General features: G+C 35.1%; 1 protein-coding gene across 1 annotated transcript; it reads left to right on the top strand.

Moving 5' to 3' along the window:
- On the top strand, window positions 1-26538 carry LOC142340223 (uncharacterized). Its single transcript, XM_075390746.1, has 4 exons — window positions 1-96; window positions 6005-6283; window positions 18316-18495; window positions 26315-26538. Coding segments are annotated over exons 1-4 (549 nt in total). The 5' UTR covers window positions 1-95; the 3' UTR covers window positions 26404-26538.
- Window positions 26539-27176: the final 638 nt, after the last annotated feature.

Here is a 27176-nt window from a genome sequence, read left to right as displayed (position 1 = left end):
TTAGAGCACAGCCGAGAGTTCGATGGTTCTACAAGAAAGCACAGCAAAGCGAGAGTCATTATGACTGCACTAGGCGCAAAGTCTCAAATCCCACTAGTAAGTATCGCTGAAACGAAAAATAGTCACAGGACAGTTATTAGAGATATATTTTGATCGCAAAAGCTCAATTTTGTTCTTTCTCAACACTATACTCCTATAACTTTTTTTTGGATGGTGTGGTGTCTTGTCATTGCCCCCCCCCTAACTTGAAAGCGATGGTTTGGCAAGAAAACAATTTAAGGTCTTTTTTTGATACTCAGACCCAGATAGTTGCAAAACGTACACTTTTGTTGTTTGCCGTTTTTGATGCCGTTGTCGCCTAAAATGGCAATTATCTCATCATAAGTCAAGTTTTCTCTCGGTAAAAAATTGGAGCTTCGACTGTTGAACATTGAAGAAAATTTAACAATCAAATTCGGGGTTAGCGTTACCAATTACCCCAATTAAGTTGAAAACAAAATTCTTCAATTAAAATAACACTTCATAGGTCAAATGTGCTTAGTAATTCCTTAAAACTCGAGCCAAGATCTCCTAATGAAGCAATTTTGCTTCAGGAAAAAAACACCACGGAAAAAAACCCCACTTAATTTTAGACAGGAAATAAACCCCCACGGAAAAAAACTCAGCTAGTTTTTAGATAGGAAATAAACCCCACGGAATAAACCCCCACTTGACTTTTCACGAGCAGCGCATTTAGCGCGCTTAGCCATGCCTCGCGAGCCATGGCCATAATTTTATAGTCTTCAATTTTTTTAGAGCCGTAATCTCGTTAATCGCAACCCTGTTAATTGACTTCTTAACCGGTAATTAGTTCTAACAAGAGACAAACTTTTTCACACTTGACCACCCCGACCCTGCTCACAGTGAGTTTAATTGCTGTACCATTGACTCTTAATAGTAACCAGTACTGAACCAGAAGAATGGAAGTATAAAAACTTTTGCCAGTTTGCCCAGATTACATTAAGATACATCCCAGTCTGTCCCTCTTCTTCGCAGCCTCGTTTACATTGCTTGACAACACTACACAGATTGTTTCACTGTGAATACAAAGAACATAGCAAGTTTTGAAAATTTCGAATAATTCGATCTCAAGCATAAATTTTTTAAAATGGCGATACCCTTAAAAGCTTTTCAAGCTCCAACTATACCATATATTGGTGCATTTACATATTATTGGTGGAGTCAAAGGCGGAATTCGGAGGCAGAGGTCGGAGGTGGAGGTCGGAGCCGGAGGTCAGAGGCCGAGGTCAGAGGTCGGTGGCGGAGGTCGATGGAGGTTGGTGGTGGAGGTCGGTGGCGGAGGTCAGTTTGACAATTACGAGTGAAAGGCTGGCATCACACCTGTCGCGTTATAACTAGGAGGGCGCGGATTATAACTTTCGAAGGGCGCCGATTATAGCAGTCGGAGGAAACCAACTGGACTTCACCCAGAAATCGAACTTGAACAAAGTTAACTACATCATTTTTTAATTAAATACATTTTAAATTAGTTCATTGCTTTTAATGAACATGTAAGCTGCCTTTCAACTTTCAATTAAGCTTGCATATATTATTTTGCCGCGTTTTAAGATATATATATATATATATATATATATATATATATAATTGCGGCGTGGCGTGTAAACTAACTGCTCAGATAGAAGTCATGCGGTAATTATAGCTGCTCATATAGAGGACATGCGGTAATTATAGCTGCTCAGATTAGAAGCATGCGGTAATTTGTTATGCCAAGATAAAAAGACAGAAAATAAGTGCAAACTACTCAGACAAATGAGTCATTTTAAGTTTAACAGCCAGACTGTAAAAAGAAAAATATGACATGAATAGATTCATGCATAATGCAAAAATTCAGCATGTTTTTTTCATGGTTCAGCTCTGAACTGCCATGACAGATAGCTTCGGGCATTCATTGCCATGGAAATTATACACCATAACCGTAGACAATAGTGACCTGTAAAACAGTAGCAGTAAGCATGAACAAAAGTTACGGAACCTTGTAACTATTTTTCACCTTCGACAAAAGATTTTTTATCAAGCCTGAACAATAGTTGCAACATTTCGCAACAATTCTTCATGCTTATTGTCACTGTTTTACAGGTATTAGCATAGTATGTATTTAGGAAAATAGTCACGGGTTTTCCAAATGATGCTTAATGCTCAACGATATAAATATAGGTCCGAACCTTTAAAACAGTTTTGATAAGTATCACTCAATTTTTGTATAACTGTATAACTGTCCCTGATCATTTTTTTTTGGGGGGGGGGAAGCTTCCAGGTACCTGGTGTTGTAAGAAATAAATATAGTCAGGTCACGGCGCCCATATTAGAAAAATGTTTTGATTGCCAAAACACTTTTGTTCTTTCTGAATACTACTTCATTTGATAGAAGTCGATTCATTGTGTTGCTTTACCAAAACATTAATTTTTCAAACGAAACGTTTTAATAGAAAGTTTTTGTTATTGGATTCACCCTCTCAGAACCCTCCCAGAACGTAGCTTTGGTTGAGTTGTGCACCCCAAAATACAGAATTACTGTCAAACAGCAAACTAATACGTCTTTAATGGGTGCCACAGACGGAAATGAATCACCTTTAAATGGAAAATTTTATGCGATGTAAAATATTTTTTGAAACAAATTATAAACACGCCCCTGTTTTTAATGACCCCCATGTTCATGGCAAGTTTTATGAAGAGCCTCAGACGTTTTGTGGGAGAGATTTTCTTGAATCATATAACACAGTCAAGCAACCCTACTTAAATTCTGTGCAAAATCATTTAATGGATTGAGTAAAAGTCCTTTTATGGGTATTTTTGGCCAAACCTGGTTTTCCAAAATGATTTGATTCTATAATGATCGTTTCATTGGTTGAGCAAAGATCTTTTCACAAGACTCCTATTTATTTTCTTATCTCTGTACATAAGGACGCAGCAACTGAGCGAGATGTAACAATTTTGCACAGTATCAGTCCAACTTGGGTGTAAACAGGCAGAAAAGTCTAAAGAAATTTTTAAATAATTGAGATAGAGCACACATCGAAGTTTGACTATAACGCCAAATTATTTGATTGAATGGAACTAAACAGTTTGAATGTCAAGCGTTCTTTCCCTGAGCGGTGAAGAAAAGAAGGCGAATAATCATATTTATTAAAAAATTAACGCAATTTTTTGAGTGCGTACTGGTTCTTCGGAGTTGCCAGAGATAGGGTGGCATGCTTGCCGACTACAATATAGGCATTACTGAGAAACCAAATTGCGCATATAGTTTTTTTAGGCAAAATGCAGCTTCAAAATAGATTTTCCCTCGTGTGAAGATTCAACGATATCTCCACTTAAATTCTTACATTAAAAAATTGAGATAACAAAATTAACTTTAAATTAGTTTAAATGCTTTTCCATTGCAAACATTTTGCTCTTTTCAACTTAATAACCTTTGCAGGAGGCAAAACATTAAAATGCTTTCTGAAAAGTTATTCTGACTTCAATAACAGCAATGTGATTTTTAAAAAAGTGTCTAATAAAAGAGTGTAATGTGTAGGCCCATTTATTTTATATTACAACTACTATTTACATCTTAAATAATCTGTGGTGATGTCAAACCTAATCCGTGGCCCGGTCTTGCGGTTATCCAAACAATGGAAAGTTACGAAAAATACCTAGCTAACTTAAGTTCGCTTATCCTCATTTTTTTATTGAAAAAACGGGGTTTCAATAACAAACGCAAGGAATTCTCAAGATTTCTACCACAACAAGACAACCAAACGCATGATAGTTCCCAAATCATGAATGAACGATAACAAGATATACCAAAACTTTTTTAAGAATAAAGCCCTGTTTCAAACAAAGTAGGTCAAAGTTAACGCAGTTATCGGAAAGTGGTAGAGTAGGAACATGAATACCAAATTCATTCAAATATAATATCAGGAGCAAAATAAACGCAATAAAAAACTTTGGAGTCGTTGTGGTTCGAAGTATTAGAACCATTTAGGACAAACTTCTAATAAACTTTTCTTATTGTTCTAAAAACCTAGCAGATTTTTTTTCTTGATGAAATGATGTTGAAATTCTCAAGAGCATGTTCAATATCAGACAACACTCTATTTTTTGGACACTAAAATTTAATTTATTTACAAAACAAAAGTTAATTATTAACAGAATTTGCTTCCAATAATAAAACAATGGAATTCTAGATGATCACTACTTAACCACAGAAAATCAGATGTACCATACAGTTGTATGGGAACAAATGAACAAATATTTTGTAATGATCTTTTTTTCACAATTATTTTTTCGTTCTTGAAACTCGAGCATGAAAAGAGCTATTGCAATACTTTTACAGATATACTGCAATTTTTTGTGCAGCTGAACTAAATAAAAGAATAGCATCAACAGATTGAGGACGAATATACTAACAAAACATTGCAAGTTTTACACTTCAAAATTTTCGTGATTTAATCGAAGCTGTATTGATCAATTTAGCTATAAAATTTTGAGAAACAACAAAAAGGCCAAGAGAAAAATGGGAATCAGCAAGAAGTGAAACGCAAAAAAATGGTACAATAAAATCATTTCAAAAGATAAGAAACAAGTGGCTAACACGTTAAACAAATTTTTTCTAAGATCATGTTTGTATGAAGTAAAGAGATACATTGTTGAGCTCACTAATTTTTTTAAATAAAAACACAATTCATTTTGATTCATATCGAGAAAAAGTTGAGCTATCTAATTAACAAACTACCACAGAATAAGTGCTGGGTCCTGGATTTCTACCCTCATGGTTTTACAAATACCGTAGAATTTTTATTTGAACACAGATATTGTTTGCAATTAAGGAATGTGTTTCGAATAGATTTTTTAAGATTTCCTTGAAACAGACTATGTAACTTCAATTTTTAAAGATGGTGGTCCGCTTGACTTCTTGAACCACAGACTAATTTCAACGACACCAGCTCTTGCTAAATTATTTGAAAAGTTACTACACCAGCAAGTGCGAGAACATGAAAAAGAACATAAGAAAATAAACGGAAGTCATTTCGGATCTCTGAAAATTAAATCGCCAATTGACACTATCAAAAATTTTCAACTCAAATTTTCCAAAAAATTTGTTTCGAAACAATTTCAAAGTGAAAGTTTGGCCTGAAATCGAAAACATTGCTAGGACCCGTCTATATAATAGAAATTAATGCGTTAAAAACGGAATCATATGTTCAGATTGGGTGACAACTAACCATGAAGTACCTGAAAGAACAGTCCTTGGGCCACTGATTTTTTAACTGTTTTTTACGATTTCTCAAAAAACTACAAAATTCGAACAAGTTATACAAATCGCAGATGACACTTGTATTATATCTCACTCCAAAACGGATCAGGAAGATCTAGCAAATTGAGAGTAATTTTTTCAAAAAATTGATAAGTACATGAATCAGGACATATTAACCTTAAACAAAGATTAGAGTTGAATAACTCTTTTTTTTACAAAAAGATTGGTATCACAATGAGTGATTTCATTTTAAAGATAATATCATCTCGAGATGGTGGAACAACCTACCAATAGAAATCCGGAAAGAAAAAACAGGAAAAACAAATTTAAGGAAAAATTATTTAGAGAAATGATCAAATTGCATGAACGTATTCCATTAGATAAACATGTACATGGTTTTAGAAATTTCTACTACTGCTAGTAATTTAAGGACCAAACTCTTCATATGCTTATGAAGTGATTCTTAGAATGTAAATGTTCAACCAAGCCTTTTGTTAGGGTAATTAAACAAAAAATTATAACAGATTTTTAAAAAAGTCGAGCAGAACGCATAGGCCCTTTGTGTCGAACAGAGTGTTTTCATACCATTTTTGGTTTGAGTATGGCCCTGTTTTGAGTCGGAGTCTGCACCCACACGGGGCTTCATCTTCTTCGCCGGCATATTTTTGAAAAACTTTGAAAAAGTGTTAGAAGGATATATCTTTGCAGTGAAGAGTGGCCTCCACCACGTCAGGATCAGAGGGAAGTTTGGTGTTGTGTACTGCCTTGTTAGAGGCTCAGTTGGTGAAACTTACATCAATGCAGAAGGTTTTTCAGTATGGTCTGGGTCTTCATTCTCTGGAACCACACCAAGACATTCGGCTCGCGCTGACTATCGCAAAGTGAGAATTGTGCTTGGGAAGTGTTTTTCCTACATTCTGATCAACGACACCACATACGCAACTGTCACTGGGGCTGAACCAGATGAATACGGATACAAAGCATTGTGTAAGACAATTTCCGACAATTTTCCAGCTATTATTTGACCTTAAAAACCTTATTAATCTTGATACGGCCTTAGTACGGTACCTTAGAAATCTTAGTACGGCCTTACTACGGCCCGTAGAAAAATTAACAAGATCTTAGTACGGTTTTGATCAAAGACTTATACGGTGCCGTACCACGCCTTACTAAGTTAAGTAAGTTTGTCCAACGTGGGTAAGGTTTAAATCCTGCTGATTCAGTCTCTCATCAGTTCATTCAATTTAACTGATCAGAATACTTCCCGGGTCGAGAAAAAAATCGGAAAAATAGGTTAGATAAGCGTTTGTTTTCACCTCAAATTTTGTACATAAATTTGTGGTGAAATGCGTTGAAATTATGAAATTTCACCGCTAGAGCAAGCGGCGAACTTACAAAAAGTTTCCGCATTTTACCACTCTCAACAATTTACCTGCATGACAAGGGTTCGAACCTCTCACCTACTACATGTCAGCGAAATCTTTCTCCACTGTGCAACTGCTCACTAAAGTCTAGCATTCTTGTTTTGGATTTAAATCAAATTTACACTACTTTCAGTAAAAAATACGCATCGATTTTTTATAAGTTTTGCGATTTTTATCGATGAAATTACATAATTTAGAGGTGAAATGTGGTAAGTTTACTTTTTGGAAAGAGGTGACTTTTTGTAAGTTTACTTTAGTGGTGAAAATTCATAAATTCACCGCTTGAAAAAGTTTCAAAAAGATGTTAGATTAAGGGGTAATTTTAGGAGGAAGGGGGTTAAATCTAATAAATTCTCCCTTACTCTTCATAACCCCCTTATCCTACACCGTTTTACCCCCCTAAATTTACCCCCAATCATTCATTTTTTTGACACTTTTTCCTTAGCGGTGAATTTATGTAATTTCACCGCATCTACTGGTAATCTCACAATTTGATAATTTTAACTTTTCTCTAAGCGGTAATTTGTTATAAGTTCAACACTAAGTTAAGCGGTGAAATTATGTAGTTTCGTCGCAATTACCGCTTATCTCGCATAATTTAGACACATTTTTGAAAGCGGTGAAATTATGTAATTTCACCGCTAAATTCAGCGATGAAAATATGCAATTTCACTGGTACCAGGCGTAATGTTTTTTTTGTCACCGTATTCACCGCCTAATTTATGTAAATTTACCGCATTTACCGCTTATCTTACATAATTTTGCGTTGAATGGCGGTGACACCTCAACCCGGGTTTCAGACAAAATTTATGCTGTGTGAGACTGTACGTTTTAACGAATTGTTATACATTATATTGTACATTCTCTTGGTTGAGAATTGTTTCTAAAGATTTTTGTGTGAATTTTTGTAAGAAATGCAGTGATTGCGGTGAATGCGGTGAAAAAGAATATTTCACCGCATTCGACCGCATTTCTTGCAAAAATTCACCGCAAAATTCACCCCATTTCTTACAAAAATTCGCCACATCTACTCTCTGGCAAATAATGTAAGAAAATCGGTGAATGCAGTGAGCGCGATGGAAAAAAAATAACCCCATTTCACCGCATTTCTTACAAAAATTCACCGCATTTGTTTTTCAACGTTTACGTAAATTCACAAGAATTATCATAGATGTCAGTGACAGTTGGCGCAGTGGAACAAGAAGTTGAAGACATACAGTAGGTACGAGGTTCGGACACGTGTATGGAGGTATCTTTTTGTAAGAATACCAAGAACGTGGTGAAAATAAATAATTCACCGCGATTCACCGCATCAACCGCAAAAAGATGCAAGAAATACGCGGTGGAAAAATTTTTTTCACAGCATCTCACGGCATTTCTTACAAAAGTTCACCGCCAAACCTCGACCCGGGTAGATCAAAATTTGGTGTGCCCAGATCGTTCCACACTTGAGAGTGCGTAAGGCCAGACTTCTGTGCGATCATCCAGGTTTCCGCACTGCGTAATTTTCAACGCATGACTCCCCTCCCCGTGTGATTATTTTGGTCTGGAAACTCAGCCTGGGTTGGATTGTTTGCAAAATTGTTTTCACGTTTAGCTAATTGCAGTCATTATCAGACCATTGGATATGAAGATTTCGAAATTTGCTAAAATAAGAGTTGATAAGTTTGTGGTATTAATCGTTTTGTAATATTATTTAAAACAGTAAATAATCAATTACAAAAATTTCAAGTAATTTATGCTCGGATTTTTTTGTGACTTAATTTCTTTTAATATTGACCTGTTTATGTTAGAACTGAGTTCTGTTATAAAGTAATTATTTTTCCAGCTAATTGGGGAGTACCATGCTAGTTTCTAAGTACGGTTGAATTTCAAGCCAACATTCTTTTTTAAGCGTACCACCAAATGAACGAAGTTACCATGGGCACAAATTATTGAGAATTTCTACTGATAACTGGGTGGAGAAAAATTCTACAACTGCTTCAGAAATGCGCTGAAATTCGATAAAAAATTACGCTGAAATGCCACTGAGTTTTACATAGCACATCATACACAGTTTTGTATAAATACTGCAGTAGTATCCATCAGGCCCAGGTGTGTTTTTTTATGAACAGACCTAGTTTTTGGAACCGCAAAAATTTTCCACGATGAGAGGAGTCATTGATACGGTAATCAACATGATGAAATTTTGGCTCATATTTCAGGCGTGCACGTTCTAAGCTCATTTCTTAAACATTGATGTGAAGTAAAATCCCGGGTCGCCGCTTCCTTCGTTCCATACAAGGATCATATATGATGTCATACAAATCATAACGTATTTTCTAGTACGATCCATGCATGGAACCAAGGAAATCATATATGATCCTTCCATGGAGCCAAAGAAATCATATATGATCCTCGCATGGAACCAAGTAAACCATATATGACCCTTGCATGGAACGAAGGAAATCATTTATGATCTTTGCATGGAACCAAGGAAATCATATAAGATTCTCGAATGGAACCTAGGAACTCATATATGATCCTTGCATGGAACCAAGGGAATCATATATGATCCTTGCACGGAACCAAGGAAATCATATATGGTCCTTGCATGGAATCAAGGAAATCATATATGATCCTTGCATGGAACTAAGAAAATCATATATGATGTTTGCATGTTACTAAGGAAATCATATATGATCCTTGCATAGAACCAAGAAACTCATATATGATCCTTGCATGGAACCAAGGAAATCATACATGATCCTTGCATGGGACCAAGGAAATCATATGTGATCCTTGCATGGAACCAAGTAAATCATTTATGATCCTTGCATGGAACCGAGAAAATATTTCATGCTCCTTGCATGGAACCAAGGAAATCATATATGATCCTTGCATGGAATCAAGAAAATCATATATGATCCTTGCATGGCACCAAGGAAATCATATATGATCCTTGCATGGAACCAAGGAAATCATATATGACCCTTGCATGGAACCAAGGAAATCATATATGATCCCTGCTTGGAACCAAGGAAATCATACATGATCCTTGCATGGGACCAAGGAAATCATATGTGATCCTTGCATGGAACCAAGTAAGTCATATAGGATCCTTGCATGGAACCAAGGAAATGATATATGATCCTTGCATGGAATCAATAAAATCATATATGATCCTTGCATGGCACCACGGAAATCATAAATGATCCTTGCATGGAACCAAGGAAATCATACATGCTCCTTGCATGGAACCAAGGAAATCATTTATGATCCTTGCATGGAATCAAGAAAATCGTATATGATCCTTGCATGGCACCAAGGAAATCATATATGATCCTTGCATGGAACCAAGGAAATCATATATGATCCTCGCATGGAACCAAGAAAATCATATATGACCTTTGCATGGAACCAAGAAAATCATATATGATCCCTGCTTAGAACCAACGAAATCATATATGATCCTTGCAAGGATCTAAGGAAATCATATAGGATCCTTGCATGGAACCAAGGAAATCAAATATGATCCTTGCATGAATCTAACGAAATCATATAGGATCCTTGCATGGAACCAAGGAAATCATATATGATCCTTGCATGGATCTAAGGAAATCATATAGGATCCTTCATGGAACAAAGGAAATCAAATATGATCCTTGCATGGATCTAAGGAAATCATATAGGATCCTTGCATGGAACCAAGAAAATCATACATGATCCTTGCATTGAACCAAGGAAATCATATATGATCCTCGCACGAAACTTAGGAAATCAAGTATGATTCTTGCGGGAAAACTAGACTTTACTGTTGAAATTTGTCCCATACGGGATAACATCGTCTTGACCTGTGTCGGTTTATCTTAGATTTTGGAAGTGGTGGAGATTGCATGTATAGTCCATTTGAAAATTACAAATCTGGAGAAGCCAAAGTGGATTTGAGTGACACTGAATTCTCCCTTGCGGCCAATGCCAACTTCAGCTACACAGGATACAGGAGTGTCACACTTGAAAAAGTTCAAACCAGGAAAACTGTCCACTTTAAGGGTAAATTCACAACAAGGAGGTTGCTTAAAAAAAAACGTACAAGTGCTCAACGGCAATCGATATCATATTTGCTGAACACATCATATGAGACTTTCTACTTAGCATCAATTTTCCCAAAGACTATTATTATGCCGTTTTCTTGGAAACATGAAACAAGGAGGCTCGGTAATGTGCATTTGCACATAATGTTGCGAACCTCTCTTCCTCATTATTGTCTGAAATGTCTACTAAATAAGGAAAGAATAAGTAATAAGAAAAGAGGTATGAATAAGAAAATTGCTTTCAACACAAATAATATAGTAAAATAAATAACGCCACTTTAGGGGAACGATGAGACCTGCCATTAATAAGAAAACGAGACAAGACAAAAAAGAAAACCAACTAATTAACAACAACAAACATTTTTTACCACAAAACTAGCTGTCTATTTTTTTTAAAGAAAAGAACTTAAAAACGAATTAAAAACAACGTCAAATAAAATCTAAACTAAGCCGATAAATTTGTACACCACTAGAAAAACATGGGATCAATCCTTGATTAGACTCGGTAAAAAGTAGAAAAAACGAACAAAAAGTGGCAAAGTTTAAAAAAAACTCGTGTATTTTGATCCTTCCATGGAGTCAAAAAAATCATATATGATCCTCGCACGGAACCAAGGAAATCATATATGATCCTTGCATGGAACCAAGTAAACCATATATGACCCTTGCATGGAACGAAGGAAATCATATAGGATCCTTGCATGGAACCAAGGAAATGATATATGATCCTTGCATGGAATCAATAAAATCATATATGATCCTTGCATGGCACCACGGAAATCATAAATGATCCTTGCATGGAACCAAGGAAATCATACATGCTCCTTGCATGGAACCAAGGAAATCATATATGATCCTTGCATGGAACCAAGGAAATCATATATGATCCTTGCATGGAATCAAGGAAATCATATATGATCCTTGCATGGAACTAAGAAAATCATATATGATCTTTGCATGTTACTAAGGAAACCATATATGATCCTTGCATAGAACCAAGAAACTCATATATGATCCTTGCATGGAACCAAGAAAATCATACATGATCCTTGCATGGACCCGAGAAAATAGTACATGCTCCTTGCATGGAACCAAGGAAATCATATATGACCCTTGCATGGAATCAAGAAAATCATTTATGATCCTTCTATGGCACCAAGGAAATCATATATGATCCTTGCATGGAACCAAGGAAATCATATATGATCCTTGCATGGAACCGAGAAAATAGTACATGCTCCTTTCATGGAACCAAAGAAATCATATATGATCCTTGCATGGAATCAAGAAAATCATTTATGATACTTGCATGGCACCAAGGAAATCATATTTGATCCTCGCATGGAACCAAGGAAATCATATATGATCCTTGCATGGAACCAAGAAAATCATATATGACCCTTGCATGGAACCAAGGAAATCATATATGATCCCTGCTTGGAACCAAGGAAATCATATATGATCCTTGCATGGATCTAAGGAAATCATATAGGATCCTTGCATGGAACAAAGGAAATCATATATGATCCTTGCATGGATCTAACGAAATTATATAGGATCCTGGCATGGAACCAAGGAAATCATATATGATCCTTGCATGGAATCAAGAAAATCATATATGATCCTTGCATGGCACCAGGGAAATCATATATGATCCTTGCATGGAATCAAGAAAATCATTTATGATCCTTGCATGGCACCAAGGAAATCATATATGATCCTTGCATGGAACCAAGGAAATCATATATGATCCTTGCATGGAACCGAGAAAATAGTACATGCTCCTTGCATGGAACCAAAGAAATCATATATGAACCTTGCATGGAATCAAGAAAATCGTTTATGATACTTGCATGGCACCAAGGAAATCATATTTGATCCTTGCATGGAACCAAGGAAATCATATATGATCCTTGCATGGAACCAAGAAAATCATATATGACCCTTGCATGGAACCAAGGAAATCATATATGATCCCTGCTTGGAACCAAGCAAATCATATATGATCCTTGCATGGATCTAAGGAAATCATATAGGATCCTTGCATGGAACCAAGGAAATCATATATGATCCTTGCATGGATCTAACGAAATCATATAGGATCCTGGCATGGAACCAAGGAAATCATATATGATCCTTGCATGGAATCAAGAAAATCATATATGATCCTTGCATGGCACCAGGGAAATCATATATGATCCTTGCATGGAATCAAGAAAATCATTTATGATCCTTGCATGGCACCAAGGAAATCATATATGATCCTTGCATGGAACCAAGGAAATCATATATGATCCTTGCATGGAACCGAGAAAATAGTACATGCTCCTTGCATGGAACTAAAGAAATCATATATGATCCTTGCATGGAATCAAGAAAATCATTTATGATCCTTGCGTGGCACCAAGGCAATCATATATGATCCTTGCATGGAACCAAGGAAATCATATATGATCCTTGCATGGAACCGAGAAAATAGTACATGCTCCTTGCATGGAACCAAAGAAATCATATATGATCCTTGCATGGAATCAAGAAAATCATTTATGATACTTGCATGGCACCAAGGAAATCATATATGATCCTTGCATGGAACCAAGGAAATCATATATGATCCTTGCATGGAACCAAGAAAATCATATATGACCCTTGCATGGAACCAAGGAAATCATATATGATCCCTGCTTGGAACCAAGGAAATCATATATGATCCTTGCATGGATCTAAGGAAATCATATAGGATCCTTGCATGGAACCAAGGAAATCATATATGATCCTTGCATGGAACCAAGGAAATCATATATGATCCTTGCATGGATCTAAGGAAATCATATAGGATCCTTGCATGGAACCAAGGAAATCATATAGGATCCTTGCATGGAACCAAGGAAATCATATATGATCCTTGCATGGATCTAAGGAAATCATATAGGATCCTTGCATGGAACCAAGGAAATCATATATGATCCTTGCATGGATCTAACGAAATCATATAGGATCCTTGCATGGAACCAAGGAAATCATATATGATCCTTGCATGGAATCAAGAAAATCATATATGATCCTTGCATGGCACCAGGGAAATCATATATGATCCTTGCATGGAATCAAGAAAATCATTTATGATCCTTGCATGGCACCAAGGAAATCATATATGATCCTTGCATGGAACCAAGGAAATCATATATGATCCTTGCATGGAACCAAGGAAATCATATATGATCCTTGCATGGAATCAAGAAAATCATATATGATCCTTGCATGGCACCAGGGAAATCATATATGATCCTTGCATGGAATCAAGAAAATCATTTATGATCCTTGCATGGCACCAAGGAAATCATATATGACCCTTGCATGGAACCAAGGAAATCATATATGATCCCTGCTTGGAACCAAGGAAATCATATATGATCCTTGCATGGATCTAAGGAAATCATATAGGATCCTTGCATGGAACCAAGGAAATCATATATGATCCTTGCATGGAACCAAGGAAATCATATATGATCCTTGCATGGATCTAAGGAAATCATATAGGATCCTTGCATGGAACCAAGGAAATCATATAGGATCCTTGCATGGAACCAAGGAAATCATATATGATCCTTGCATGGATCTAAGGAAATCATATAGGATCCTTGCATGGAACCAAGGAAATCATATATGATCCTTGCATGGATCTAACGAAATCATATAGGATCCTTGCATGGAACCAAGGAAATCATATATGATCCTTGCATGGAATCAAGAAAATCATATATGATCCTTGCATGGCACCAGGGAAATCATATATGATCCTTGCATGGAATCAAGAAAATCATTTATGATCCTTGCATGGCACCAAGGAAATCATATATGATCCTTGCATGGAACCAAGGAAATCATATATGATCCTTGCATGGAACCGAGAAAATAGTACATGCTCCTTGCATGGAACTAAAGAAATCATATATGATCCTTGCATGGAATCAAGAAAATCATTTATGATCCTTGCATGGCACCAAGGAAATCATATATGATCCTTGCATGGAACCAAGGAAATCATATATGATCCTTGCATGGAACCAAGAAAATCATATATGACCCTTGCATGGAACCAAGGAAGTCATATATGATCCCTGCTTGGAACCAAGGAAATCATATATGATGCTTGCATGGATCTAAGGAAATCATATAGGATCCTTGCATGGAACCAAGGAAATCATATATGATCCTTGCATGGATCTAACGAAATCATATAGGATCCTTGCATGGAACCAAGGAAATCATATATGATCCTTGCATGGAATCAAGAAAATCATATAAGATCGTTGCATGGCACCAAGGAAATCATAAATGATCCTTGCATGGCACCAAGGAAATCATATATGATCCTTGCATGGAATCAAGAAAATCATATATGATCCTTGCTTGGCACCAAGGAAATCATATATGATCCTTGCATGGAATCAAGAAAATCATATATGATCCTTGTATGGCACCAAGGAAATGATATATGATCCTTGCATGGAATCAAGAAAATCATTTATGATCCTTGCATGGCACCAAGGAAATCATATATGATCTTTGCATGGAACCAAGGAAATCATATATGATCCTTGCATGGATCTAACGAAATCATATAGGATCCTTGCATGGAACCAAGGAAATCATATATGATCCTTGCATGGAATCAAGAAAATCATATATGATCCTTGCATGGCACCAAGGAAATCATATATGATCCTTGCATGGAATCAAGAAAATCATTTATGATCCTTGCATGGCACCAAGGAAATCATATATGATCCTTGCATGGAACCAAGGAAATCATATATGATCCTTGCATGGAACCGAGACAATAGTACATGCTCCTTGCATGCAACTAAAGAAATCATATATGATCCTTGCATGGAATCAAGAAAATCATTTATGATCCTTGCATGGCACCAAGGAAATCATATATGATCCTTGCATGTAACCAAAGAAATCATATATGATCCTTGCATGGAACCAAGAAAATCATATATGACCCTTGCATGGAACCAAGGAAGTCATATATGATCCCTGCTTGGAACCAAGGAAATCATTTATGATCCTTGCATGGATCTAACGAAATCATATAGGATCCTTGCATTGAACCAAGGAAATCATATATGATCCTTGCATGGAATAAAGAAAATCATATAAGATCGTTGCATGGCACCAAGGAAATCATAAATGATCCTTGCATGGCACCAAGGAAATCATATATGATCCTTGCATGGAACCTAGGAAATCATATATGATCCTTGCATGGAACCAAGAAAATCATATATGACCCTTGCATGGAACCAAGGAAATCATATATGATCTCTGCTTGGAACCAACGAAATCATATATGATCCTTGCATGGATCTAAGGAAATCATATAGGATCCTTGCATGGAACCAAGGAAATCATATATGATCTTTGCATGGATCTAACGAAATCATATAGGATCCTTGCATGGAATCAAGAAAATCATATAAGATCGTTGCATGGCACCAAGGAAATCATAAATGATCCTTGCATGGCACCAAGGAAATCATATATGATCCTTGCATGGATCTAAGGAAATCATATAGGATCCTTGCATGGAACCAAGGAAATGAAATATGACCCTTGCATGGAACCAAGGAAATCATATATGATCCTTGCATGGATTTAAGGAAATCATACAGGTTCCTTGCATGGAACCAAGGAAATCAAATTTGATCCTTGCATGGATTTAAGGAAATCATATAGGATCCTTGCATGGAACCAACGAAATCATATATGATCCTTGCATGGATTTAAGGAAATCATATAGGATCCTTGCATGGAACCAAGGAAATCATATATGATCCTTGCATAGATCTAACGAAATCGTATAGGATCCTTGCATGGAACCAACGAAATCATATATGATCTTGCATGGATCTAAGGAAATCATATAGGATCCTTGCATGGAACCAAGGAAATCAAATATGACCCTTGCATGGAACCAAGGAAATCAAATATGATCCTTGCATGGATTTAAGGAAATCATACAGGATCCTTGCATGGAACCAACGAAATCATATATGATCCTTGCATGGATTTAAGGAAATCATATAGGATCCTTGCATGGAACCAAGGAAATCATATATGATCCTTGCATGGATCTGACGAAATCATATAGGATACTTGCATGGAACCAAGGAAATCATATATGATCCTTGCATGGAATCAAGAAAATCATATAAGATCGTTGCATGGCACCAAGGAAATCATAAATGATCCTTGCATGCCACCAAGGAAATCATATATGATCCTTGCATGGATCTAAGGAAATCATATAGGATCCTTGCATGGATCTAAGGAAATCATATAGGATCCTTGCATGGAATCAAGGAAATCAAATATGACCCTTGCATGGAACCAAGGAAATCATATATGATCCTTGCATGGATCTAAGGAAATCATATAGGATCCTTCATGGAACAAAGGAAATCAAATATGATCCTTGCATGGATCTAAGGAAATCATATAGGATCCTTCATGGAACAAAGGAAATCAAATATGATCCTTGCATGGATCTAAGGAAATCATATAGGATCCTTCATGGAACAAAGGAAATCATATATGATCCTTGCATGGAATCAAGGAAATCAAATATGACCCTTGCATGGAACCAAGGAAATCATAAATGATCCTTGCATGCCACCAAGGAAATCATATATGATCCTTGCATGGATCTAAGGAAATCATATAGGATCCTTGCATGGATCTAAGGAAATCATATAGGATCCTTGCATGGAATCAAGGAAATCAAATATGACCCTTGCATGGAACCAAGGAAATCATATATGATCCTTGCATGGATCTAAGGAAATCATATAGGATCCTTCATGGAACAAAGGAAATCAAATATGATCCTTGCATGGATCTAAGGAAATCATATAGGATCCTTCATGGAACAAAGGAAATCATAAATGATCCTTGCATGCCACCAAGGAAATCATATATGATCCTTGCATGGATCTAAGGAAATCATATATGATCCTTGCATGGAATCAAGGAAATCAAATATGACCCTTGCATGGAACCAAGGAAATCATAAATGATCCTTGCATGCCACCAAGGAAATCATATATGATCCTTGCATGGATCTAAGGAAATCATATAGGATCCTTGCATGGAATCAAGGAAATCAAATATGACCCTTGCATGGAACCAAGGAAATCATATATGATCCTTGCATGGATTTAAGGAAATCATATAGGATCCTTGCATGGATCTAAGGAAATCATATAGGATCCTTCATGGAACAAAGGAAATCAAATATGATCCTTGCATGGATCTAAGGAAACCATATAGGATCCTTGCATGGAACCAAGGAAATCATACATGATCCTTGCATTGAACCAAGGAAATCATATATGATCCTCGCACGAAACTTAGGAAATCAAGTATGATTCTTGCGGGAAAACTAGACTTTACTGTTGAAATTTGTCCCATACGGGATAACATCGTCTTGACCTGTGTCGGTTTATCTTAGATTTTGGAAGTGGTGGAGATTGCATTTATAGTCCATTTGAAAATTACAAATCTGGAGAAGCCAAAGTGGATTTGAGTGACACTGAATTCTCCCTTGCGGCCAATGCCAACTTCAGCTACACAGGAGACAGGAGTGTCACACTTGAAAAAGTTCAAACCAGGAAAACTGTCCACTTTAAGGGTAAATTCACAACAAGGAGGTTGCTTAAAAAGAAACGTACAAGTGCTCAACGGCAATCGATATCATATTTGCTGAACACATCATCTGAGACCGTCTACTTAGCATCAATTTTCCCAAAGACTACTATTATGCCGTTTTCTTGGAAACATTGAAACAAGGAGGCTCGGTAATGTGCATTTGCACATAATGTTGCGAACCTCTCTTCCTCATTATTGTCTGAAATGTCTACTAAATGAGGAAAGAATAAGTAATAAGAAATGAGGTATGAATAAGAAAATTGCTTTCAACACGAATAACAGTAAAATAAATAACGCCACTTTAGCGGAACGATGAGACCTGCCATTAATAAGAAAACGAGACAAGACAAAAAAGAAAACCAACTAATTAACAACAACAAACATTTTTTACCACAAAACTAGCTGTCTATTTTTTAAAAAAAAAGAACTTAAAAACGAATTAAAAACAACGTCAAATAAAATCTAAACTAAGCCGATAAATTTGTACACCACTAGAAAAACATGGTATCAATCCTTGATTAGACTCGGTAAAAAGTAGAAAAAAAAGAACAAAAAGTGGCAAAGTTAAAAAAAACTCTTGTATTTTTCGAAGGTAATGAAGTTCAAAGACATTAAAACAATAGCTATTTTAAAAATCTTTATAAAAGTTGACAACGCATAAGATCTGACATTATACAGACCTTCATACGTCTACAAAAAACGACAAATTCTGAAAAAGATTAAAAATAAAAAAATGTATTTGATAATTGAAGTCCGCGCCCTCAAAACAATAAGCAATGCTCCTAAAATTTCAAACAAGTTTAATTCAGCAATTCTTTAACAGCAGTAATGTGATATCTTATCAGTAATTAGTGAGTTTAGTTAAATTGGAACTAAATAAAATTAAACAGTAAACTTCAAAGTTATGAAAACTTCTAATTTTTTTTTTAAAACATTTGATTTCAAAGTCTTAAAAATTTTCAGCTATAAACTGAAAGCAGAAAACAGGTTCTTTTGTTCATACGTACGAAGCCGTCGAGAATTATATTTATCCAGGTTTTTCATTCGACTAAAAAGGAACGACAAAAAAACACAAAAAAAATTCCCATTGATTTCTTCTAGAGGACAATGTAGAAACCGTTAAAACCATAATCTATTCGCAGACAAAAACGATATAATAAATTGTGCAATCTTTTTAAATGCTAATAATGAAATATCTGAGCTGTCAATAATGTGACAATATAATAAAAAGAACATCAAAAACGGGAAAACTCGATTTTTTTGATGAAAACTCGTAGTATCAATACCAAAAAATAATTACCTAAAACGTAAAACAACGTTAAATATTTAATATTAGTAAATTATATGGACGTTAAAACTTGTTGTGGCTGGCTTTACGCTAAAAATAGACAAGAAAAGAGGAAATAATTGGCAAAGCTCAACAACCCAATGTTAATTTTGAAAATAAGTATATTTAAAAATGAATACGAGCTTTATCAAATGAAAAAGCAGATAGGTTTCCTTGAAACTGCATATTAAGCCCATTGGACTGGCCATTGTTATGCTTTGATTTTGTTTCCTTTCTTGTTCGGATGTGTTTCAAATAATTTTAATACGGAGAATTCGACAAAATAAAGGTCAATTGATCAAAATTATTTGATGCATTTTTACCAATTATTGAGTTAAATTCTCAAAAAACCGGCAACATTTTAAACACCTTCAAAGGAAGCGCAATTAAAACAAGCAGCATCTGAAGATTGTGTCAGTAGTTGTCAGATTTGATAATCCGGCATATTTAAGCAAAAGAGGACTAACGAAGCTTATTTCGTGCCATTCTTGATGAATAAAAGACTGAATTTTGAAAATTTTAGCAATACTTTTTGCTCAAAAACTGATTCAAACAATTTAACCTCACTTTTCTATTTTTAGAAGTAAAGCAAACACTCTATTGATAACAATTTCGACATATATTCAAGCAAGGTCGGCAAAAAAATTTTGTGACAAAACGGAAAAAGTGAACAAAAGCAACGAAAATTAGTCAATTGTATACAAAACTTTAAACCTCGATAACTCCATGGTGAACATGAACTTCAAGAAAAAAATAGAACTACGCTTCCCCTACGGTAGAAAATTACCATCTGCAATTGTTCCGTTGCATCAAAGTCGATTTGTTAGCGGAGTAAATATCCCTGAGTGAAGCTCGGGCCCATACCTCTGTGAGTAAATTCACAGTATTTTTTACCCGTTGGCGATCTTTAGAAATAAATGCAGCCCTTGCATTTTTTAGGAAGACTCAATCCAGAAAGCAGAGAAAAATTTTTCAGACAAAAACAACCTCATTTAAAGTCATATTTGAAGTCTTTAAGTATTTCAGACTTTCTTTCACTGTTTACAAAGCTTTTTATAGAAATATTGTTTGAAAAAAATTTTGAAACACAAAACGAGCTTTGTCGTATATGCCTGAATTATCACTCGAGTTCATTTATCACAGACTGAGATGAAAAAATTTGAGAAAATTGTTGCTCAATTAATTTAAGTTAAACAAATCATTGAAGAACGTGTCCTTAAGCTTTCAAAAAGATCAATTTTTGTCAAACCTTGGAAAAGTGATAAGAAGCTTTCGGACATTCACGTTCTGTTTTAAACTCATTTGTGCTTTCGTACATGAAAATAATTAAATAACCAAAATACTGAATCAATTAAATGATGCCGTGGTGTAGTAGCGGTTCGATGAGACATGCCATTAAAAAGACAACCAGGAAGGACACAGATCAAAATCAACACAAACTGAAAACATTAATTACGACCAAAATCATTATCTATCTTTAGAAACACTTAATGTCAAAAGCCATATTCCTAAAAAAATCAAGCTACACAAATTCATCTATCCTTCACTAGAAGACAGATGCGAACTGTTCTTAATGTGACGAGGTAACAATTCAGCAAAAGAAGACAAAAAGGAAGAAAAGGTTCAAAAATCCTTAGAGTTCTGTAAAACCAAGTAATTTGAAAACTCACAACCATTGGTTTTCAACAAATATGTAAGCAAGAGATTCACTTATAGCTCCTCAGGAAGCCAGTGCGACCAGTCTTTAGTGAGAATAAGACATAAGACCTCAAGATATCAGCAGACAGACGCATAACTCAAAAAATGACCAACTATTTACGAAATCAAACCCTTTTTAATCATTAGTTGTTAACTGGAAATTTAAAATTATTCATTAGTGTCTCAATGGAAGAGACTATTATGGGAAAAGACTACAGTAAGAACCACCGACCAGTATAAAAAAATGTGCAAACACATAGTGTCCCACCTATAACCATTGGTTAAAAAAACAACAGAGCATTTAATATCTCGTCCAGGAAGTAGATTGTATGTGTCCCTGATGAGAATAAGCTACAAGATAACAAAAAAGTGCCGAGTTCAAAAATATGTTTCTTATGACAAACAAACTCAAAACCACTAAAATTATGAGCTTTTATCTCGATTATTTTGAACGGCTAACCTGTATCTCCGTAAGGCTAATCCGCAAGTTCTTCACTAAAAGCATTATATCTATTCAATCGGCTACATTTCAATGTCAATGGGGCTCATTTTTATTGTGATATTGTGACAAGACCTCGACTAAAAACAAAAATTCAAACAAATACTAGGACTTCAACAAATTTAGAAAAACATTCGAAGAATCAGAGCCATAAAACCAAAAACTATCAACTGAAGGCATTCAATTTGTTCCTTTTCACCTCAAGGACGCTAATGAGACCAATCCTTGATAATTAGTCAATTGTATACAAAACTTTAAACCTCGATAACTCCATGGTGAACATGAATTTCAAGAAACAAGTAGAACTTGGGGCTGCGCTTCCCCTACCGGTAAAAAAATAATCATATGCATTGTTCCGTTACATCAAAGTTGATTTGTTAGCAAAGCAAATATCCCTGGGTCAAGCTCGGGCCCATACCTCTTGGCAATGTAATGCAAATGTGGTGTATTTTCACCGCTAAGTTTCTCCATTGTTAGCTATAATCCGATGAATTTTAAGATTAGAAATTTTTAATAGTTAATTGTTTTCACCGCGCAGTCACCACAATTATTAACATAAAAAACTCGCTCATCCTGACTGTTATAATGACTTAGAGTTGTTATAATTTCTATCATCTTTAATTGCTCCAGTTTTCATCTTCTCTGCTTCAAAATATTTTAATGTCGTATGTTTTTGTTTTGTTGAAATTCCCGCTGATTTTTTCCTTTTTTTTTTGGGGGGGGGGGGGCGTTGAAGGTAGCTGTAAGATGTTAATTTTCGTTTTTCGCATATTAAGTATGTAATTAGATCGATAATGACTCCGCCACTCAAACAACTAATAAAAATATATTACACCGTCGAGTTGCCATGAAAATTTGAATGAATGACATAAACTTTTTTATTCAGATGAAAACCTCGACTGGTGTCCGGAACGCAAATTGGCTATTGGAGAAACTTTTTTGCCATGTTACTCTACTCGTCATTTTATATTAAAACAACAAAGGTTAAAAAAGCTATGAAAGACTGTTTTTCAACAACTTCACGGTATTTTCACCCGTTGGAAATGTTCAGCAATAATTGCAGCCCTTGCACTTTTAGTGACTGACAATTAAGACTCCGTCCAGAATGCATAAAAAAATTTTCAGACAAAAACAACCTTATTTAAAATGATATTTGAAGTCTTTAAGTATTTCAGACTTTCTTTCACTGTTTACAAAGCTTTTTATAGAAATATTGTTTGAAAAAAATTTTGAAACACAAAACGAGCTTTGTCGTATATGCCTGAATTATCACTCGAGTTCATTTATCACAGACTGAGATGTAAAAATTTGAGAAAATTGTTGCTCAATTGATTTAAGTTAAACAAATCATTGAAGAACGTGTCCTTAAGCTTTCAAAAAGATCAATTTTTGTCAAACCTTGGAAAAATGATAAGAAGCTTTCGGACATTCACGTTCAGTTTTAAACTCATTTGTGCTTTCGTACATGAAAATAATTAAATAACCAAAATACTGAATCAATTAAATGATGCCGTGGTGTAGTAGCGGTTCGATGAGACATGCCATTAAAAAGACAACCAGGAAGGACACATATCAAAATCAACACAAACTGAAAACATTAATTACGACCAAAATCATTATCTATCTTTAGAAACACTTAATGACAAAAGCCATATGCCTAAAAAATCAAGCTACACAAATTCATCTATCCTTCACTAGAAGACAGATGGGAACTGTTCTAAATGTGACGAGGTAACAATTCAGCAAAAGAAGAGTTCTGTAAAACCAAGTAATTTGAAAACTCACAACCATTGGTTTTCAACAAATATGTAAGCAAGAGATTGACATATAGCTCCTCAGGAAGCCAGTGGGACCAGTCTTTATTGAGAATACGACATAAGACTTCAAGATATCAGCAGACAGACGCATAACTCAAAAAATGACCAACAATTTACGAAATCAAACCCTTTTTAATCATTAGTTGTTAACTGGAAATTTAAAACTATTCATTTGTATCTCAATGGAAGGGATAATTATGGGAAAAGACTACAGTAAGAACCACTGACCAGTATAAAAAAATGTGCAAACACATAGTGTCCCGCCTATATCCATCGGTTAAAAAATTATGAGAGCATTTATTATCTCGTCTAGGAAGTAGATTATACGTGTCCTTGAAGAGAATAAGCTACAAGCTGACAGAAAAAAATAACATAAAGAGTTCAAAAACATATATTTTTTGACAAACAAACTCAAAATCACTAAAATTAAGAGCTTTTATCTCGGTGAATTAGGATGGCTAATTTATATCTCCGTAAGGCTAATCCGCAAGCCATTCACTAAAAGCATTATATCTATTCAATCGGCTACACTTCAATGTCAATGGGACTCATTTTTATTGTGATATTGTGACAAGACCTCGACTAAAAACAAAAATTCAAACAAATATTAGGCCTTCAACAAATTTAGAAAAACATTCGAAGAGTCAGAGCCATAAAACCAAAAACTATCAACTGAAGGCATTCAAATTGTTCCTTTTTTACCTCAAGGATGCTAAAGAGGCCTATCCTTGATAGGAATTATAGAGACGAGTACAAATATGACAATGAAAAAAGATGAAAATAAGACGAGGTTCAATAAGAGAGTGCCAAAAAAGCACAGAAGCTATTGAAACCAAAAACTATTCACTGAGAACTTTATGTAAGTTCAGTTGGCTATTCTTTATTGCTAATGGAAAGTTTCTTTTTTTTTCTAATTTTGTGACAAGACAAATTTGAAAAAGTATACAAAAATCTTGAAATTCGTAGTCATAAAAGCAAAAGCTATCTACTGAGAACTTTTTACTTGTTCACTTGGCTACTGCTCAATGCCACTGCGTCAAGTTTTTTGTTATATTGTTACAAACCTTTAAAAATTACAACAAATTTCAAAAAATTGAAGAAATATAATTTAATTGTAAGACCACAAAAAGTCATAGTAAAAAGCCATAAGTTGTCATATGAAAGCATTCAATTGGATAATTTATATCTCAATAAGACGCCAAAAAGGAGCTAACATTGCTTCGAACTGAACTAACGTATGCAGAAACAACTTCATATTTAGTAAAGCTAAGCCCGAAAATTCAATGAAAATTTGCAAATAAAGTGTAGGAGCTAATGAAACATTAAGTTTTTCATTGAAAACTGATGTATGTTCAATTGACCTCTTTTCTTTGGATTTTTGTAATATATTGACACGTCGGAAATTTGATGTGTCATTGTCATACAAACAGTGATTGTCAAATACCCAAAAACAAAAAATTTTCTTTCACTAAAAGGAAGATTTCTGGTGTTAGTGAGATAAACCAAAAACTTGACAATATTGAGGTGGATAATGTGGGAAAAATCAAAACTTCTAACACTTTTTTGTGAAAAATAATTTCAAAATCTTACCAGCAGTTAGATATCCACTCAGAGATATTGATAGATTTTACTTACTCCTCTACTGAACACTTTACCAAATCACATAGTCGAAGAATTCGAAATCATGAGATTCTCCCTGAATACATAGCTTGACCTTCAAATGAACAAGCTTCATAAAAGAATTAACAAATATTAAAAATTTTCGAGCAAAAACTTAAGTTTCAATGTAAGAAAACTATTAGTAATAACAAAAATACGTTCAGTTTATAAGTGGCCTTCTCTTTTTGGCCAGACAGAGCTACAAGTGGTTGGGAAAAAAATTAAAAGGACGCAAAATTCAGAAATTTTTTTGAACAATTTTCATCAAAATCATAACAGCCAATAGGTATCGCCCTAAAGCATTGGCTCTGTTCAATTTTTACTCTTTAGGATCCAAGTTCAAATTTTTTATTGACACTAAGTCATCGATGAGGGCAACACTAGCCTTTCTATTGCTGCACTTCTGTTAAAAAGGCCGTATTTTTCCAAAAATTAGATTTAAAGATTAATTGAAACAATAATCTAATAGAAAGTTACACTCTGATGGAGCCAACTTTTTTAATCGAACTTATTGATTGAACTTCTTCCTTTGTCTAAATCACTTGGAATGGTTTGCGAGATTGTAAGAAGTCCGATAAAAAAATAGATATGTTTTATATTAACTGATGATCATCTAACCAGTTCTTATAAAAAGTTGAATCCTCTCAGGGGATATCAGCTTAACAGATGTGATACCTGACAAAATTTACAAATCACTCCTTCCTACACTGGACCAATTTTTATGTTGCATATATTTTCTCAACTATTCCAAAACAATATGTAGATAGACGAAAATGAAAAATATCGCCATGCATTTTTTCAGGTAGTGGAATTTGCGGTGAGGGTTCTCCATCAGTGCAGGACGGAACGGAAGCAATTAACATCATTCCGATAGTTTTTGACCAAAACTGATCACAAACTTGAGAAGTCCTAAACAAAAGACTGATCTGAATCTGAACCTGTGCTCAATACATACAGTACTAAATTCAGCTGAAGTTGAAAAAAGACGCTCAAAATCGAAATTAAAATCCACTTTCGAGAACTTAACCTGGCAAATAAAATGGCTGTGTAAATCAACCTTTCTATTCGTTTGAGCAACATTTCTATTCGTTGGATAAGAGATGGTATTCTGTAGCTTTTGAAACTTACGCCCCCAAGTTTTAATTTGCTGGTCGGCAAATGCACACCACCGAACGCCAAGTCAATATCAGTACTGGGCAAGTCTAATTCCAATTCTAGATATCAGTATTGATTCAGAGCTATGATCATAACTTATTTAAGACTTGTTATACTCGGCCAAGACGTGGAAATTCTTAATCCAATTCTTGGCAGGCAAAAAACGTCAGAAAAATCCGGAAAAAATTGTCAAAAATAGCCGAAAAAACGTCGTACGCCTCTGAATGTTTACCCGCTATACTAGATGATAGTAAATTTTTTGGTATGAACGCTACTAAACAATAGGACAGTCTTTTACTGGGTTGGTTGTGATTTTTGTCGCTTCTATGCTGTAATTGTACCACTCTAAACGGTTTGAAGGTCAGTGAACATTTTCCAATTAAAGCAAAAACTGTTTCATTAGCGCAATGAAGATCAGGATTTTTTCTTCACAATAATGATCTCGGTTGGGCTTGAAGAAGATCTTGGGCGAGCTTGCTCTTGATACAAAATGAGATAGCCCGATAAGT

Source organism: Convolutriloba macropyga, chromosome 5 (assembly GCF_964194025.1).
Source record: "Convolutriloba macropyga chromosome 5, txConMacr16.3, whole genome shotgun sequence".
In the NCBI taxonomy this organism is placed as follows: domain Eukaryota; kingdom Metazoa; phylum Xenacoelomorpha; order Acoela; family Convolutidae; genus Convolutriloba; species Convolutriloba macropyga.
This window is presented reverse-complemented; position numbering and strand designations above follow the sequence as displayed.